This window comes from Mus caroli, unplaced genomic scaffold (assembly GCF_978045245.1).
Source record: "Mus caroli unplaced genomic scaffold, Mus_caroli_1 scaffold_10, whole genome shotgun sequence".
NCBI lineage: Eukaryota > Metazoa > Chordata > Mammalia > Rodentia > Muridae > Mus > Mus caroli.
The window spans coordinates 6,278,935-6,297,899 of record NW_028227265.1 but is presented as its reverse complement, the minus strand read 5'-3'; the positions used below and the strand labels follow the sequence as shown (position 1 = coordinate 6,297,899).

The 18,965-nt window shown below is 49.9% G+C and overlaps 1 protein-coding gene across 2 annotated transcripts; it reads right to left on the bottom strand.

Annotated features, from left to right (window-relative positions):
* Window positions 1-1,716: 1,716 nt before the first annotated feature.
* LOC110300719 (sulfotransferase 2B1-like) lies at window positions 1,717-18,661 on the bottom strand. 2 transcript variants are annotated; one of them, XM_021170979.3, is made up of 7 exons: window positions 18,498-18,661; window positions 17,743-17,906; window positions 8,297-8,511; window positions 7,424-7,550; window positions 7,165-7,259; window positions 4,231-4,411; window positions 1,717-2,053 (listed from the first exon to the last, which is right to left on the bottom strand). In XM_021170979.3, the coding sequence occupies exons 1-7, from the start codon at window positions 18,659-18,661 to the stop codon at window positions 1,938-1,940; spliced, it is 1,062 nt and encodes a 353-aa protein (XP_021026638.2). In that variant the 3' UTR covers window positions 1,717-1,937. The 2 variants fall into 2 exon arrangements, with proteins under 2 accessions (XP_021026638.2, XP_085700381.1); XM_085844255.1 differs by having other exon boundaries at window positions 17,743-17,891; window positions 18,498-18,557.
* Window positions 18,662-18,965: the final 304 nt, after the last annotated feature.

Below are 18,965 nucleotides of genomic sequence, written 5' to 3'. Positions count from 1 at the left end.
GCATCTAAATGTTCACCCAAGAAACAGCGAAACAGAGCTTGGTGCTTCCCTGCCTCTCGCAGGATAGGCTCTACCTTTCTCTTCCAGGGCATCTTCCTTCCCAGTTCTCTTGATGTCCCCTGGTCTGAGGCAGGCAAGCTGGGCTTAGCTTTTTTATTTTTAAATAGTATATATATATATATATATATATATATATATATATATATAGTAGCTGTCTTCAGACACCCCAGAAGAGGGCATCAGATGCTATTACACATGGTTGTGAGCTACCATATGGTTGCTGGGAATTGAACTCAGAACCTCTGGAAGAGCAGTCAGTGCTCTTAACCGCTGAGCCATCTCTCCAGCCCCCTGGGCTTAGGTTTTTTTTTTTTAAGATTTATTTATTTATTATATGTAAGTACACTGTAGCTGTCTTCAGACACTCCAGAAGAGGGCGCCAGATCTCGTTACAGATGGTTGTGAGCCACCATGTGGTTGCTGGGATTTGAACTCCTGACCTTCGGAAGAGCAGTCGGGTGCTCTTACCCACTGAGCCATCTCACCAGCCCCATGGGTTTAGCTTTTGACCCCAAGATTCCGAGGGTGACAGCTCACAGTCACAGTACTCTAGCTGCCTGCCTCATACTCTGTACTCCCTCCTTGTAGACCATGGCTGGGGCTGAGCCGCGGATATCTGTGCCACAATGTTCCTGGCATCTGGATACCTTCATGTTCCACAGGCAAAGTGGGGGGAGCTTCCAGATCTGCAATCAGACCCCGAAAAGTCTGCATTCTCATGTGGCCTCATGGATTCTCTTGGCCTGGTTGGAGTAGGTGTGGCCTTGTTGAAGGGATAGATGTGTCACTGTGGGGGTGGGCTTCTATGCTCAGGCTATGTCTGGTGTGACACAGTCCTGTCCTGCCCAAAAAAAACAAAAAAACGAAAAACAACAACCCCCCCCCGAAACAACAACAAAAACAAAACAAAACAAAAAACCCCACAAGGGCCCTTTCCAATTGCTGAGCCAAGGCCCAAGGGTCTAGAGAGGGCTGTTCTCATCGCAGTGCGTGAGCAGACAGCTGCTATAAATGAAAACAGGACGGAGCTCTGAATCAACCGGTTCTGGAGCCAACTCCTTGGATCAAGTCACTCCTTGGCTCTAAGCCAGGGATGGATTTTTGTCATATTGCCATTAGAGTATTCCATGGAACTCAGGCAGATGGGCAGTGCACAGAGATGGAGAGGATGAGAAGGGACTTTCTGCCTCCACTTGGGTCTCATTATGCCCAGTGCTGCCAACCCTTCTTCTCAGAGCAGAAGCTTGCTGCTGTGCACATGTGGCTGTGATGGTAGCCATCTTGGAAGGCAGCCCACATACTCTGGGGGCCCCAATGAGTGGGCAGAGACCTTTCCCATTACTTGGGTTTGTTGGTGTTTGTTCCTAATGCTTGCTTTGGCTTCTCTGGTCCAGATTTGATCTCCTTGGGAACCCCACAGGCTCCTCCCGCTTTTCTACATTCTTTATCTTTGCCCTCTGGAAAAATGATCCTGGGGTATAAGGTCTAGGGAGTCTCATCTGGAGGTTCTAAAGAAAGTTTTGGGACTGCAGCCTAGTAAAGGGCCAAGCTCTAGAGAAAAAAGAGGGTCCCGGGGGTCTGTGTCCCCTTTTTTCCCTAACTTCCAAGGTAAAGGGTATAGTACACAGGTCTAGGCTGAGGTTGGGACAGAGTCTGTACAACATGAATCTGAGCTTTTATTGCTAGACCAGGAACATAGCACAGGATGAGGACAGGCTAGACCAGGGTCGTAGCACAGTAGGAGGACAGGCTAGACCAGGGTCGTAGCACAGGAGGAGGACAGGCTAGACCAGGGTTGTAGCACAGAAGGAAGACAGGCTAGACCAGGGTTTGTAGCATGGTGGGCCCATGTGAATAGGCTAGATGGGTCAAAAGGGTCAGTCCATGGTCCAGGGGAGGCAAAGGCCAGAGTCACCCATCTTGGACTGATAGACAGCGTTGAACTTCTCATTCATCTCAGGAGTAAAATATTCCTTCCAGTTCCCCACAACACCTAGAGTAAGGACAGATGGTGAGAGTCAGGCAGGGAGAGAAGACAATATACCACAGCTAACTCCTGAGAGCTTCTCCATCACCACATTCTGAATTATGTCCTGTAGGAGGCATGCAAACCTCCCATCTGGTACCTGGGAACATGACTTAATTTAGAAATAGGTTAAGAGGAGAGAGGCCTAATCTAGTGACTGGTGCCCTCAGAGTGTAGGAGTAGATCCTGGGGTTGTTTGAATAGGAATGGCCCCCATAGACTCATGTGTGTGATGCTTAGCCCGTAGAGTATAGCACTCTTAGGAAGTATGGTCTTGCTGGAGGAAATGTACCACTATGGGAGTGGGCCTTGAAGTCTTCTACGCTCAAGCTATGCCTGGTGTGGCACAGCGTCTCCTCCTGCAGATCAGGATGTAGAACCCTCAGCTCCTCCAGCACCATGTCTGCCTGCACACCTCCATGCTTCCCACCATGATGATGATGGCCTGAATAAATCCTCTGAAACTGTAAGCCAGCCCCAATTAAATGCTTTGCTTTGTAAGAATACCTCTCCGAAAGTGCCCCAAACTCCATCATTGCCAACTCTTCCAAAAGAGACTGACCTCCATTGTTAGAGGCAACAATGGTCAAGCATTGCCTGAGCCCAGCAGCGCCCACGCAGTTCTGAAGAAAGAGTAGCAGAAAGGTTCTTCTGCCTGAGTACCTGTGGTCATGGTGCCTCCTCACAGCGATGAAACCCTAATCAAGACAGAGCCTAACAGGGCAGTGGTGGCGCACGCCTTTAATCCCAGCACTCGGGAGGCAGAGGCAGGCAGATTTCTGAGTTCGAGGCCAGCCTGGTCTACAAAGTGATTTCCAGGACAGCCAGGGCTACACAGAGAAACCCTGTCTCAAAAAACCAAAAAAAAAAAAAAAAAAAAAAAAGACAGAGCCTAAAGTGATGTAGCCAAAAACTGTGAACACAGGTACCACAGGAGTAAAAGAGGCAGGAAGAAGGGTGGCCCAAGGATGCTCTGACCTTCAGGGCTGTGGGAGAACTCCCCCTAGTCTGTGTACTTTGGATGGCAGCGAAGGGATGTGGTCATGTACACCTATGGCTGCCCCATTCTGGACCAAGCTAAAACCTTGCTGTTTACAGATTTGGCTACGGGTTGGGGGCCAGTGTCTGGTTTCATGTACCCTGAAGACCTGCCCTGAGGATTTGTCTTGTTGGAGATGGTAAGGACAGTTCCAAGTATTCTGACTTTTGAGAAAGGCAAGGCCCAGTTTACACACAGGCCAGAGGTCCCCATGCACTGAGGGGTTTTATCAGGAGCAACGGCAAGGCGCACTCTTAGCTGCCATGAGGATCCACAGGCCCCTCTCTTTTCTACATCCAAGCATCCCACAAGTACACAGGCAGAGAGACCTTTTCTACCATCCATTCTTCAGAACTGGGTGGGCGGGGCTGGGCTCAGGCCGTGCCTGTACATGTTACCTGTAACAATGGGGAAGGTCAGTCTCTTTTGGAAGAGCTGGCAGAGATGGCGTTTGGGGCACTTTCTGAGAGGTATTCAGAAAGTTGAGTGGCTCTGGGAGGAGTGGTCTGAGACAGGGCTGTATCCTGGGGTCAAAAGGAGACCCCTGTGAAGGCAGCACCAGAATAGAATGGCACAGGGGCTGGGGATGTCCTCAGCATCACACTGATACTGTGGAGGAAAGAGGAAGTCCAGGAAGCAAGTAGACTGGGTAGGCTGGGGGCTGTTATCAGATGCAAAAGGATGGGGGTGCCAGGAGTAGGGGCTGACGCCTTTAATCCCAGCACTCAGGAGGCAGAAGCATGAAGATCTGTGTGAGTTTGAGGCCAGCCTGGTCTACAGACTGAGTTTCAAGACAGCCAGGACTGTGTAGAGACCTTTCTCAAAACCAAAACCAAAGCCAGGCGTGGTGGTGCACACCTTTAATCCCAGCACTTGGGGGCAGGAGAGGGGGGCAGAGACAGGCTGATTTCTGAGTTTGAGGCTAGCCTGGTCTACAGAGTGAGTTCCAGGACAGCCAGAGCTGCACAGAGAAACCCTGTCTCAAAACACCAAAACCAACCAACCAACCAACCAAACAACCCAAAACATACATACACAAAAAAGGGGTAGAATGGTCCCAGGATGGGCAGTGGGTATTTGGATGGAGGCTGGGAGGGAGGCCTACCTTTCCTGAGGAACTTGCTCTCGCTCTGGTCTATGATCTCCTTGGACAGCAGGCTGAAGTTGACCATGTTGCTCTGACTCATGAAGGAAAAGCTGCTGTGTTCCAGGATGATATCCTCCTCTTTTGGCCCCAGGGGGCGCCCCAGGAATTCACTTAACTTGCGGATGGTACAGCGAGGTTCCTGGACCCAGAGGAATGGATACATATTGAAGACATTAACACAGTACAAGAAGGGACGAGAGAAACAATGTAATGATTTAGAGCCCATTGTGCTCTTGCTATGGTTCCAAATCAGTTTCCAGCACCCACCCTGTAACTGTAGCTCCATGGGATCCAACTTAAATATCAATATAGACACAAATATACACTTAGATAAAAATAAAAACAATCAGTCGGGCAATTCCAGCACTCACGAGGCAGACTCAGGCAGATCTCTGTGAGTGTGAGGCCAGAGTGGTCTACAGAGTGAGTTCTAGGACTGCCAGAGCCACATAGATGCCTCAACACATCCCCCAGCATAGAGCAGTAGATAGCACAAGAGACTCGAAGTGTTGACAAACATACTCAATTCAGCATTAGCTGTTATAGGAAGTAGCTGGAGGGGCTGGTGAGATGGCTCAGTGGGTAAGAGCACCCGACTGCTCCTCCAAAGGTCCAGAGTTCAAATCCCAGCAACCACATGATGGCTCACAACCATCCGCAACGAGACCTGGCGCCCTCTTCTGGAGTGTCTGAAGACAGCTACAGTGTACTTACATATAATAAATAAATCTTAAAAAAAAAAAAAAAAAAAGGAAGTAGCTGGAAACAGTATAAAATCAACCACAAAGGGAATTTCTTTGGGCTATGTCTCTACCACAGCATATTTCAGAGTCATAAAGAATGCATGGGTGGGGTGTTGAAGAGACGAGACGGCTCAGCAGTTCAGAGTGCTTGTTCTTGCAAGAGGGACCAGGTTCTGTTCCTAGCAGCCACACAGAAGCTCAGAGCTGTCTGTAACTTGAGCAGTATCAGGCCAACACCACCAAGAGTATAAAAATCTTAAATAAAACCTCAAGTATTAATATATCTCTGTGTTTGGATCATGTTGTATTTTACATTCAGAAAGTGTCACATCTTAAAAGAATTCTTTTTTTTTTTAATTGAGCTTTAATTTTTAATACCAAGACACATTTTGTTGGGAAGGCCTAGACCTTGGCCAATGTGAATCTATTTATGATCGTTTTTGTTTCCCTTGTTTTAATGTCTTGAGGCCAAACCGATGCTGTCTGCTGGGGGGCAAATGTGTACAGTTTCTGAGGCCCAACAGATCTTGGATTCCTCCAAATCCCTAAGCACACAGAGCATCAACAGCTGGAGCCGAAGCTGCAGGCAGAGAAAGGTCAGCTTTGTGGGTGGAATTTAAAACATACTGTGAAGAAGTAGATCTCATCTTGTTATTCTGAGTTAGAATCTTGCTGTTTACACATAATATTGGAACAGCTCAGAGAACGCCAGGTTCTCCAGCATCGCGCATGCAGTTGCTGGCTGTGCCAGGGTGGGCTGAGTAAGCAATGGTGAGGCCTGTCTGTTCCGTTAGAAAGTGCAGGGGCTGGAAGGAGGATCAAATGAAGGGCCTGAATCCATGCAAAGCTGCTCGGAGGAGCTCATTTGTGTCTCCAAATGCAGTCGGTCGTGAATCAAAGATCACACTGATGAATAAATACAAAAGTAACATCAGTAGCCAAATGTATACATAGCTTAAGGCACAGGGGGAGAAGAGAGGGGTCGGCTCTCTGTCTCTACCCTATGGGTTCCAGGGACCAAACCAGGTCAACAAATGTCTTTATCCACTGAGCAATCTCATTGGTCCCTAAATTCTTGTTTCTCAGTGTGCCTATGTATTTGAGTCTCTCTCTGTCTCTCTCTGTCTCTGTCTCTCTGTCTCTGTCTCTCTCTCTCTATGTGTGTGTGTGTGTGTGTGTGTGTAGGCCAGAGGAAAATCTCAGGTGCCATTCTTTAGAGAAGCCCATTTTCTTTTATTGAAAGGTCTATCTCCACCCTTCAACTCACCAAATAGACTAGGCTGGCCAGCCAGGTGAGCTACAGGGATCTGCCTGCCTCTGCCTCTCCCTCTTGTTTTTACCAAACCTGGCTTCTTTACCTGGGTTCTGGGGAATCAAACGCAGGCCCCTGTACACATACTAGGAACACTTTACCAAGTTAGCTGTTTCCCTAGCCCCACAATATTAAAATTGTAAATGTATGTTAAAAAAATTCCTTGGGACTGAAAAGATGGCTGTGTAGTTGTGAGTACTTCTTCTGGAGAATGCAGGTTCAAATCCCAGCACCCACATCAAGCAGCTGAGAGCTCCCTGTAACTCCAGCTTCAGGGGATTCAGTGCCTTCTTCTAGTCCCCACTGACACTGGATGATACACACACACACACACACACACACACACACACACACACACACAAATAAAATAAATGTAAAACAATTCTTGAAACTCAGGTTGGAAAGATGACTCTGAAGTTAAGACTACTCATTGCTACTCATTGCTCTTGCAGAGGACCTGGGTTCGATTCCCAGCACCCACATGGTGGCTACAACTATCTATAATTCCCATTCCAGGGGATCCAGTGCCCTCTTCTGACCTCCTTGGGCACACGCATAGTCCAGACATACATGAAGACAAACAGTGATACACGTAAAATAAAATTGCTTGAAACTCCTACCAACGAGTCTCACAATGGCTGTTACTTTTGGAAAGCTGCAGGCAGGAGAGTATGTCTGACTCAGGAGCGGCTAGGAGTTCTGAGGGCACCAATATCGTTGGCAGTCCTGTCTTAGAAAAACAAGCTTCACCGAGTATTCTGGAAGAGCTGGGGACGCCACGTGCCAGGGCTTTGACTGAAAGAGATGGCCTGTTGGATATGTGGAAAGGGCGCCCACCTGGTGCATCTCCTCATAGGTGACAAAAAGCAAACTTAGGTCCTTCTGCAGACTCAGCCACCCCTTCACATGGTCAAACCAGGAGCCGAAGAAGCCTGAACCAAGAGGAAACAGAGAAGGTTCTGCAGCCCCAGCCATGTGTGGCTGGGCTCCAGGAGGAGCAGGGTGACCTCAGAGCAACTGGAACAAAGAAGCAAGGCTGCCCACCAGCTGGGGGACCAGGGGGGCTCTGAGAGCCACCTCAGTCCATGAGACTCACCTGTGCCCTCGAGAAACTCATCCACAAAGTCCTCAAAGGAGCTGGGATTGGGCAGGAAGCCGGCTATTCGGTGGAAGTGGAAGAAGGAAACAAGGACATCCTTGGGGTTCCGGGCCATGTACACCACCTGGTGGGCAGAGTCCTGAATCTCAGAGCTCTGAGCTCCAGGATGTCCCCCTGCTGCTCTTACTTTAAGTAATTGAGCCTGGGACCCCAGCTCCTGTCTAGAAGAGGGAAGAGTTGTGCAGTGCTGGCCTGTAGGCCCCACCACAGCAGTGATGAGGTGGACACCAGGCATGGACCATACCTGATCCCTGAGCGGCTGTGGGTGGAGTCCTGTATGGCTGGTGAATGGGTGGCCCATGGGGCGTGTTTTGATTTATTTATTATTACAGTTTACATTTTTATTGGGGGCGGCACTGTTCCTCATTCCCTCAGGTTCTAGGCAGCTTGTGGGCACTATCACCCCTCAGGGTAAGTGAGCACTGCCTATCAAGGCTCCACCAGAATCTACTGCCGGGAAGTCTGGTGTAGACCTGTGTCTCCAAGGCACACTTGAGTTTTTCTAGGGCCTTCCTACCAAGTTAGGAAGGGATCTCTCTTCCCCATGGACAATGAGTTAAACTGCTTGACGCATGCGCCCTCCTCCTCCTGGTCAGGGCAGCGCTGCTGGCCGGGGGCAAACTCCCTGCTGTGTAGACCCTGCCTCCCCTCCAGCCCACGTCTGCTGTTGCTGCTGCGATTTTTACCCACCTACACGTATTCCATGCCCATCACCCCAGGAGTCGAAGGTAAAGCCTTTAGACCCCCAAAGCCTGACTTCATCTTGGCTCTCGTGAGATGCTTAGGAACGTGAAGGCGCCTGTTCCTTACCTTGGCCTTGGACTTCATCAGAGCTGGGGACAGCCATTTAGCGTTCAGGTGGGAGGTGAGGAGCCGAGGCCAGGAAGTGTTCCGCTTGGAAAGGAGGCTATCGAAGGAGATTTGCTCTATCCAGGGCATGCGGGCCCAGGTCGGGAGGTTGTGAATGGGCCACAAGTGACCCTCACAGAAGAAAAGACTCAGAACCTGCTGCATCCAGGTGGTACCTGCAGGACCGGGGCGGGGCAGGTGTTGGGGTGTGGCTACTTTTGCCTAAAACATTCCCGGCTTTTCTCTCCCCCCGCCCCCCCCCCAGAGTAACAGATGTACTGTGTGCATCCCTTAATCCTTGAGAGGATTCGGAAACCAGCTAGGTGTGTGCGCAGACCACAGAACCCAAACCTGGTCCAGCTGAGAAATCTCCCACTCTTCCGTGTTCCTTACTCCGGTTGAGACCTTAATCAATATGTTTGTTTGTTGACAGGGAGTCTCTCTCCACAGCCCTGGCTGTCCTGGTTCTCATTATGTAGATCAGGCTGGCATTGAATCTACAGAGTTCGCCCTGCCTCTGCCTCCCGAGTGCTGGGATTAAAGGCTGGAGCTGTCATTCGGTGAGCTTTTATCTTCCTTATTTCTGGAACGTTCTGTACATGAGAACGCAGGGGTTTCCTAGACCCTCATCACAGCCACAGCGAGATAACTTCAAATTAGGGGTTTTCTAGAGAACTTGGGCTTTCTCTACAACACCCCCCCACTTCTGTTTTCTCTCCTCCTCCTCTCCTTGGGGTCCTACAGGCAGAACCCAGCCATGTGTATAATTTAAGCCTGAACTCTACCACTGAGCCAAATCTCAGCCACTTCCTCCTTTCTTCCTATGCCTTTACTACAGGACTGCCTGCTGTGGCAATGCACCTAAAATCCCTTCCCTGCATTCCCACCTATGGGTTTTCTTTTCTTTTCTTTTTGTATTTGTTATTGTAGAACCCTCGTTTTCAGCGTTGCTTTCTGTCTTGCAGCCCCAGGACTTCACTAAGAAGTTTGTTTTGCTTTGGGGATAGCATCATGAAGCCCTAGGTTTTTGTCTGTGCATCACAGGGGAAGTAAAGGAAGATAAAAAAGAAAGAGAAAAGTAAGAAGCTTTGGAAGAAAATCACAAGTCTTGGAACTGGAGACATGGCCCAGTCGTTAAGAACACTAGTGGCTCTTCCAGAGGATGTGGGTTCAAATCCCCGAGTGGCAGCTCACAACCATCTGTAACTCCAGTTCCAGGGGGTGTGACAACCTCTTCTGGCCTCCTCGGGCACCAGGCATTTACCATAAAGACAAACATGTACATTTTTTTAAAAAAAGCCATACATTAAACTTTCTTAAATTAATAAACGACAACAAGCAAAGCGGTGGTGGCACACACCTTTAATCCCAGCACTTGGGAGGAAGAGGCAGGCGGACTTCTGAGTACGAGGCCAGCCTGGTCTACAGAGTGAATTCTAAGACAGCCGGAGCTACACAGAGAAACCCTGTCTCAAGAAAACTGGAAAAAAATTTAAAAATTAAAAAAGCGATAATGAAGAGTCTTAGTTATCCTCATGGGCCCCAAAGCAACTGTGAGGTGCAACAGCAGAGAAAAGCTCCCCCCCCCCATCACACCAGAGAGAGACCAACAGGAAGGAACCAGTGAACAACAGCAGAGAAAAGCTCCCTCCCCCCCCCATCACACCAGAGAGAGACCAACAGGAAGGAACCAGTGAACAACAGCAGAGAAAAGCTCCCCCCCCCACCACACCAGAGAGAGACCAACAGGAAGGAACCAGTGAACAACAGCAGAGAAAAGCTCCCCCCCACCACCACACCAGAGAGAGACCAACAGGAAGGAACCAGTGAACAACAGCAGAGAAAAGCTCCCCCCCCACCACACCAGAGAGAGACCAACAGGAAGGAACCAGTGAACAACAGCAGAGAAAAGCTCCCCCCCCATCACACCAGAGAGAGACCAACAGGAAGGAACCAGTGAACAACAGCAGAGAAAAGCTCCCCCCCCCATCACACCAGAGAGAGACCAACAGGAAGGAACCAGTGAACAACAGCAGAGAAAAGCTCCCCCCCCCCCCATCACACCAGAGAGAGACCAACAGGAAGGAACCAGTGAACAACAGCAGAGAAAAGCTCCCTCCCCACCACACCAGTGAGAGACCAACAGGAAGGAACGGGTGAAGGCTAAGTGGGAAGAGCGTCCCCGCCTCTGTGAGGATGTGGGGGTGGGCTGGGCAGATGGAGAAGCTTCTGTCCTTAGACAGGATGTCTTAACTAAATAAACAGAGCAGCTCTCCCATGTTAATCTGTAAATCAAACTCAATTCCAATAAAAATACCCTCGGGTTCTACAGACTTAGGCAAGTCAGTGCAGAAATTATACAGAAAAGAAACACGCAGCAGCCGGGCCTCAACACAAGTGGAGCCCAGTGGGGGGAAATGTCATGGCTCCCGCGGGCAGCCCAGGGGTAGACTCAAGTGTGGTCATGAGTGTGGTGCAGGACAGCTGCTCTGGGTCGACAGAGTAGCTAGCCATTTGGCAAAACACAGCATGAGAGCTTACTTCACACCACACAGGAATAAACCAAGTGTGAAAATTGCAAACAATGGACAAATTCTTTAGTTTCCGTTGCTTTGTTTTATTGAGATAGGATCTCACCATGTAGCTGTTCTGGAACTTACAAACCAGGCTGGCCTCAAACTCCTAAGATCCAAGTGCACCAGACTTGGTGGCAGATGCCTTGGTAGCCTCCATACAGTGACTGTCCCTAAGTACAGCGCAAAATATTAGTGACCTCCCTCAAGCTCAGAGGCAAGCAGGACTAGGTCTGACAATACTTGCTAGCCAGCACGCTCGCTTGAATCCAGAATGTTTCTGAAGGGTTAACATGTTAGAGACTGAAGAGATGGGGACTGGTGGGAGGTCTTTGGATGATGGGGAAGTGTTTTCTGAGGTAATAGCGCCCCAGTCTCTTCCTTCTTTTGAGCAGGGTCTCCTGATAAACTTCTGATTCTCCTGCCTCCACCACCTGAGTGTCTTTTGAGTGCTGGGATTACAGACATGTGCTGCCTGCCTTGCCTGCTTCTTGTTTGTTTCCGGGCCTCAAACTCTGGGTCTTGCCAGTGCTAGGAATCATTCTTCCAACTTCCTGTATCCCTAGTGTTTCTCTTCTCTTGTTCTTTATATCTGGGATGGACCCAAGGGCTTTGTGCACAGCATGTGTGTGCTCTGTCACTAGACCCTAGTCCCTTTCACTTCTCAGTCATAGTGAATTTGCTCTGCCAAGTCCTCTCTACCCTGATGTGCCACAAGACCAAAGCCATGGTACTCCTGGGTCATGGACTGGGATCTCCAGAACCATGAGCCAACGGAAACTCTCTTTGCCTTGACTATTGGGGAGATTTTCTAAAGAAAGGGAAAACTGACTCACACTCACCGAGTGCTAGCTGTCAGTGTGGCGGGGTGAATTAGAAAGTTCCTACTGCCAGGAGTAGTAGAGCATACTTTTAATCTCTTGGGGAGGTAGAGGCAGGAGGATCTCTATGAGTTCAAGGCCTGTCTGGTCTACAAAGCAAGTTCTAGGCCAGCCAGGGCTCCATAGTGAGACCCTTTTTCCAAAAATAAAGAAAAGAAACAGTTTCCGTGTCCCAACAAGACACATTTTCATTACCAAGTCTGGCAGTAACCTACAGTAGTGGTATCTTGTGTGGCTTAACAATTACTTGTGGCAACTGTAACAATTCTGTAACAGGTTGTGGGAACACATTCTCCCAGTCTTACTTTTTCTTTTGTAAACCTTATTATACAAACACCATAGGCTGGGTCAATGTGGCATATGCCTTTAGTCCTATCAGGGGTAGCTGGATCTCTTTTGAGTTCTAGGTCAAACTGGTCTATATAGTGAGTTCCAGGTCAGCCATGGCTGCAAAGAGAGACTCTGTCTCAAAACAAAACAAAATAAAACAAAACAAAACAAACTTGAAAAACCCTGTAAATAAATAAGTAAGTAGAGCACACACCAAGATCAGTGGCAGCACCCTGCCATCAGTCATATCTTCCATCCATAACCTAGTGCCTTTTTTTCTCTGTGTCTCACCTGGCCCCAGGCTGGAGATTGCAGTTTGTTTCCCATGACCACAAGGGCCACTCTCTTCCTTTGTCCTGTGGGCAGTGGAGCTAGAGCGGGCACAGTTTGAGGGGGCACAGGCCACCCTACTACCCTCCCCAAAGGACACTCAAGGCCAAGCCCAGGACTTAAAGCTCCACTACCTTTTCCATGTTGCTCGGCGACCGATCTCACTCAAGGTAACAGCAAAACCAGCTTGGATTTCTTCCCTCGTTTTCATCCTTTCACAGATTGCTTTTCCCCCACAGACCTTGGCAACCTGAGACAATTTCTGTCTTTTCCTTATTAAGTTGAAAATGTGTACCTTTTCAGGGAGGGAAGTACTTTCTGGCTTTTCTGTCTGGGTTGGACGGCTCAGGTGCTCTGGGGCTTGAGGGCTACGTGAACAGGAGTACTGGGTTCTGTGGCCCTGGATTTGATAACTGGGAACTTTGATAAGAGATCAGTGGTGGCCACTACAGACGCAGCATGGAGAGAGTGGAAAAGTCACGTCCCAGGCTGGAGGAAGCGGATGGTGAGAGGTTTTCCTCACACACTTTAAGACAGGAGTTAGTGATTTCTAGAACTTTCCCTTTAATATTTTTACACTGAATTTGTGTAACTAAGATCACAAACAAGGGGAAAGGACTGTGTGTAAGACTTAACCCTATCAGGGCAGTAGTGGCACACGCCTTTAATCTCAGCACCTGGGAGGCAGAGGCAGGCAGATTTCTGAGTTCCAGGCCAGCTTGGTCTACAGAGTGAGTTCCAGGACAGCCATAGCTACACAGAGAAACCCTATCTTGGAAAAAAAAAAAGACGACATTATCAAGGAGATAGGAGACATGGATGTAAAAGACCCCAGTGAGAGTTCTGGGATCACACAGACCCGGGCATGAGTGGCTTCTAGGGAACACTAGGGCTTTTCACCTCCCTGCCTTATGGGCAGGTACACTTTAGCCATCCATTGCGTTTATGAAGGTAGGCTGAGACTGGCTCTGTGCCACTGGAGCAGGAAGGTACGGGTGTTCCTGAGGGCTGGGTGCTGCTCCATTCTACAGCTCCTGTCAGCCTCTGGGAGCTTGGGAAGGATACGCAGCTTCTACAGGAGTAGATGCAAAAGCAGGTTTTCTGCGAGGGGGGAGGAGAGACACCCACATCCCCTTGTGCTCTGCTAAAGCAAGACCTGGCCCTCAGCAGTTGGATGTCCACACGGTAGCCTGCTCAGGCCTCCATTTACAGCAGATCATGAGTGGCAGGCACCTGTACGGTGCTAGGTGTGGTGTGACCAGGATGTGGTCCTGGACATGGAGGCGGTGGTCAAGCATCTTCCTGGACACCACCGTCACCGCCACCATTACCACTGTCTCCTCCCATACAGCAGTTAGACAGGTGAGATGGTTCAATGGGTAAAGAGGTTTGTCACCAAGTCTGATAAACTCCCCTGAGAACTACATGGTAGAAGGAGAAAACTGACTCTTGAAAGTTGTCACCTGACCTCCGTACATCACGTACTGTGTCACAGTGTGTGCTGGGTGCTGAGTGGAAGTGATAGAAACATTTATGGCATTTTACTGGGATGACTTGGTCCTAGTCACTTTTTTCCCTTTTTTTGCCTATGATATTCTTTCTAATATATATTAGGGGGAGAAAATCTTATAGATCACATCTGGAAATTCTTTCCGGCTAATTTCATTTGGTCTTCTCAACATGTCATTTAGTAAGGTAGCTGTAGGCTTCTGAGAATGAAGCACACACACACACACACACACACACACACACACACAAATAAATAAATAAATAAATGTTCAGATAACCACCAAACCAGTGGCTTTCACCAACGCGCCTCATCCTGTAGCTCTGGTATCAATGCGCTAATGGGGGTGGTATTGCAGAAGATGCTGTTTCCTCACGATCTTTCCCTTTCCAGCTTCTTGGGGCTACCATCTTACTTCCAGACCATCTCATCCAAGGGCGAAAGCATCACCGTAGCACTGCCCCATCTCTCATCGGTCCCCGCTCCTGTCATCAGAACTCCTTTTATGTCTGAGCCTTACGCACCATTCTCTAGGGACACTGTGATGACACTGGGCTCCTTGATCCATGATGATCTGTCTCAAGGTCCTTAGTCTCATCATGACTGCAAAGTCCCCTCTGCCCCATGCGCTCGCATACCGTGAGGATTACATTATGAGCATGTTGGGGCTGCTGTTCAGGGGATGGCAGGCAGGGATAGACAGGAGGTTAGGACAGCCCTACATCTGCCAGGAAGGCATCAGATGCAGGAATGTGAGGGCAGGGCAGAGAGGAAGAGAGGATCCATTGTGGAAGAGCTGACCTGAGAACACCCGACTCCTACATGCCAGCTTCCTGCTTGGTTGTGTGTCCTTAGCCTACCGCCGCTCTTCCTGCAGAGTACTGGAGGGCCCTGGTCTGAGATGGACACTCACTGTATGAATGGTCGGGAGCCTCCTTGGTGTGTTTGATGCTATAGTGACCCCACCAGGCAGAGGAGGGAGATGAGGCAGAAAGAGGGCACAGTGTGATTCAGATCTTCAGAAGCCTTCCCAGGAAGGATGGCCAATGAACTGTGAGGATACTGGCCAGAGAAGTAAGAGGAGCAGTCGACATGGGCCTCTCACCTAGCTCCTGGTGGCTTTGAAGAAGTATTAAAAAAGTATAGCAAAGTAAAAACAAAATTCGAGGCTTTTGGGCCCAGGCTTGGGAGTGTAGCCTTTGTGGCTTAGTGCTCCAGGTGCTGGTCATAAAACAGATAGCTACATTCCTTCCTCCACCTACCCGCTTCCTGGGTTCAAATCAAAGAATGGCACCCTGACCATTACTGGAACCTACAATGCAAATGTGCTATCTTTAGGGGCTCTTAGATTGTTAGGGGTTCTTAGAAACTGTCTTGAGAGATAACCTGACACTTGTGACTTTATACTTCCTTGTGACTCTTAACTGGTATTTTTGGTATTTTCCAACAACGCCCTCCCCACCTCCTTGAGTTGTGGTTTCTTCCTTTAAATACCCCCTTACTCAGCTACTCGGGGCGCCATGGTCCTCTACCCCTGTGTGGTGTATGACCATGGGCCCTAGAGCGCTCTCGAATAAAAATCCTCTTGTAGTTGCAACAAGATCGTTTCTTGTGGGTGATTTTGGGGTGTCGCCTCTCCTGAGTCAGAACGTGAGGGAGTCCTCATGTTGTGGGTCTTTCATTTGGTGCGTTGGCCGGGAAACGCGACCACCCCTCACACCCAAGAACCGACTTGGAGGTATGGGGATCCCCTCTTGTGTGTGTGCCGGCCGGTGTCTCTGTTTTGAGTGTCTGTTTTCTGAAACGAACATTGGAACATGTGCTTGTTGTGCTGGGTTATTTGTGTCTTGGTTTTCAGGTTGCGAGATCGTGGGTTCGAGTCCCACCTCGTGCCTTGGTTTTACACCTAGCAGAGTGAGGGTCTCCCTTTGGGGGTCTTTCAGCTTCCCATGCATGTCTGCAGTCCCTGTTGTGAGCTCCCTGAGGGGAAACCATGGCACCTAATAAGTACCACTTTCTGGTTTGTTAGTTTGTTTTTTGAGCCAAGATACCTCTGTGTAGCTCTGACTGCACTGTAACTAGTTCTGTAGACCAGGCTAGCCTTGAACTCATAGAGATCTGCCTGCCCCTGCCTCTAAACTTCTAGGATTAAAGGAGTGAGCCACCACATTCATCTCTCTATTGCTTTCTAATGGAATGTTCCAGAGCATTCAAGCCTTAGCGACGGTCTTTCCAGAAAGCCTATCTGGCCTATTCCTCGCCTACACAAAGCAAACACTCCACCGGGCTGTGCCCCAACCCATTTCTCTACCTCAGACATCTGAAAAGGAGTTTTGGCCCTGGCCAGAGAGGAGGGTGCTCCGGGAGTTGTTCGGGTGTCTACTCCCCTCAAGCAACCACACTTTCCTGGGGTCACCTTCAGAGACAGCAAATCTTAGAGAGCTCAATAGGAATGGAAGGTCAGGGGCCCTCCCTTAGCTTCTCTGGCTTCCAGTAGGGGCAAGGTTATCACCTTTTTATTTTTAGGCCAGACAGAACCAGTCTAAGAAAAAGCAAACCAGAAGAGGTTCTTCAGAACAGGCATGGCCCTTCCCGTCCATCCCGCCTGGGCCCAGTTCAGGGACACGTGATTCAGCAGGGTATCTTCCCAATACAGGCCAGAACCTGCCTGCTCTGCAAGGATGGGCAGATGGTCGGTTCCCACCCCTGCCCACATACAGGGACAGTGACAGCCTGGATCCAGGATCCCATAGCTCTGCTGCCCTATCCTTTAAGATATACTGAGGCTGGAGGCACAGTCTGATAGATCTCAGCCCACCCACTGCATTCTTTCTGGTGGGAAGCCCAGCCCACAGACCAGGCCCCTGGGTAGATATGTTAAGATGTGAATGGAGGGATCTGATCCAGGGAGTAGGAGGGGGGCGGGGCAGGGCTGGAACTTGGGACAACTATGCAGGGTGGAGGGGAAAGGGGGTCTGGTGTGAGGGGAAGACTGTCAGGAATGTGGAATATAGGAGGGTTGCTTGGCCCTATCTGCTGAATTGCTGATTTACCTAGGTCACTACAGTCCAGGTGGCCCTGGTGGCCAAGTCACATGAGGCAGATCTTGCTCTCAGTGGCATTGTGTCCTAGCTGGGCTATGTCCAGGAGACAAAAGCAAACTACCCACTATGTGCCTTATGGATTCAGGTTGGGGAGGATGGTTATGCAGGGTCTGCAGCACTATGCTGCTACCCTGAGCACACTGGAGGAGAGTAGGCCAGGCAGGCTTACGGGATTAGGGAGTTCCTGTGCCCCACATAAACATACTTCACTGGGGTGATGTACACCATTCACCCCAGCATGATTCAGGACAAGGAAAAGCTTTGTCCCCCAAGGACCACACGCCTAAGAATAAAGCCGGATTCTCAGCACACACCCCATATCACCCCCCAGCATTCCTCCCATGGCCTCAGAAACACGTTTAAGCAAGTGCAGAGAGATTACAAGAAGCTTGTGTGAACCTGACCAAGGTACAGGGGGAGAGGGGGGCTGCTGGTACCCAGGATACCCTGCGCTTCTGAGGCTATTAGAAAGAGGAACAACCAGCCAAGGAGGCTAGTGAGGGGCTTCATACAGCTGGTACTGACTCAAGCCAGAAAGGCAGCCCTACAGCTTATATCAGAGTCCCAGGTGACAGAGAGGGCCCGGGTGTCTACAGTGCCGAGAAGGGGACTGAGGCACTATGGGTGGCAGGAAGCCCTAGTGTTGGATTGTCCAGGGTCCTTGTCCCAGCCTGTCTCTCACCTGATTTGGGGAATGTTACCAAGAGGATGTCTGTGTCCTGGAACTGGAAGGAGCAAGCCGCTTTCAGGGACTCTGGGGTGTGTATGAATCCTGGTAAGCGGACGCCATCGAAGATTTCAGTGGTGTTCATGCGCTCGGTCATGCTGGTGCTGTGCGGAACGGGGCTGGAGGTGAGGAAGTCTGTTACCCAGGGCCCAAGCTCTTTCCAGTAGATACAGACCAGTCTGCCATTCCCTCATGAAAGTGTTGAGATAGGTCCACACCCGGTGGCTACTGTTATTGCTCTCAGGCATCATCGCAGGACCATCTTAGAACCTTGGACAGACTTGTCTGTCGTCTGGCCCAAGGAAGGTCCCAACCCTATCAGAGGATATAGACCTCTGTGCTCTGGCCTTGGAGTGACAGTGACATCTGTCTGGCCTTGAGAGTGTGGCTGGTTGCTTGCAGAACTCTGCCCTAGCCACCAGCTCTTGGCCATCTGTATGCAGGGCTACACCTCGACAGCGAACTCGTGTGGTTGTGACGGATCATGAACATCCTTGCGGACTTGAGAGCTGCTTGTCTCGGTCTCAAAGCGTTGTGGAATCAGTATCCAAAGGCCCCATCTAGAGAGCAAGCAGCTCCCACCCACAGCCCCCCTCCAGTCTTGCTCTACAGCTGCCCAGACTGGGCTGACAGGAATGTTTCTACTGAATCCTGGAGCAGCCTCCGACAGAAGCCCCACCTCCCCTGTTTCCTCGGGATCCCCTACTTACCACAAAGTCCTTCTCCACGTGTGGTACCTGGCTGTGTGCACGCAGCTCAGACCTAGGAAATGTGGCTCAGGCTCTACTTGGGCACCTCCAAAGAGGCTCCACCCTAGAGTTGCAGGACCCTGGGGCATAAGACTGCAGGGTGCCCCGCCCCCAACCAGACCCATTTAGGGGAGGGGCTGGGAAGAGCGCCCCCATAGGCAAGCAATAAGTGGATAATCTTTGGGACAGAACCTATTTTTCAAGCAGACTAAGGTGCTCAAAAAAAAAAGCTTAACAGTGTCTGAGAATGACACAATTTTCCTGTTTCAACAATTCTCCCCTGTGAAGCATTCACTGGCCAGGAAGGGCCAGGAAGGGGCCAGGAAGAGGCAGTGCACCGTCCCTTTCTTGTATGCTGACAGCAGAAGGCAGCTTTCTCTACCACCCTAGGACCCACCATGCAGTTTATATAATTTTGACATTTGTGGT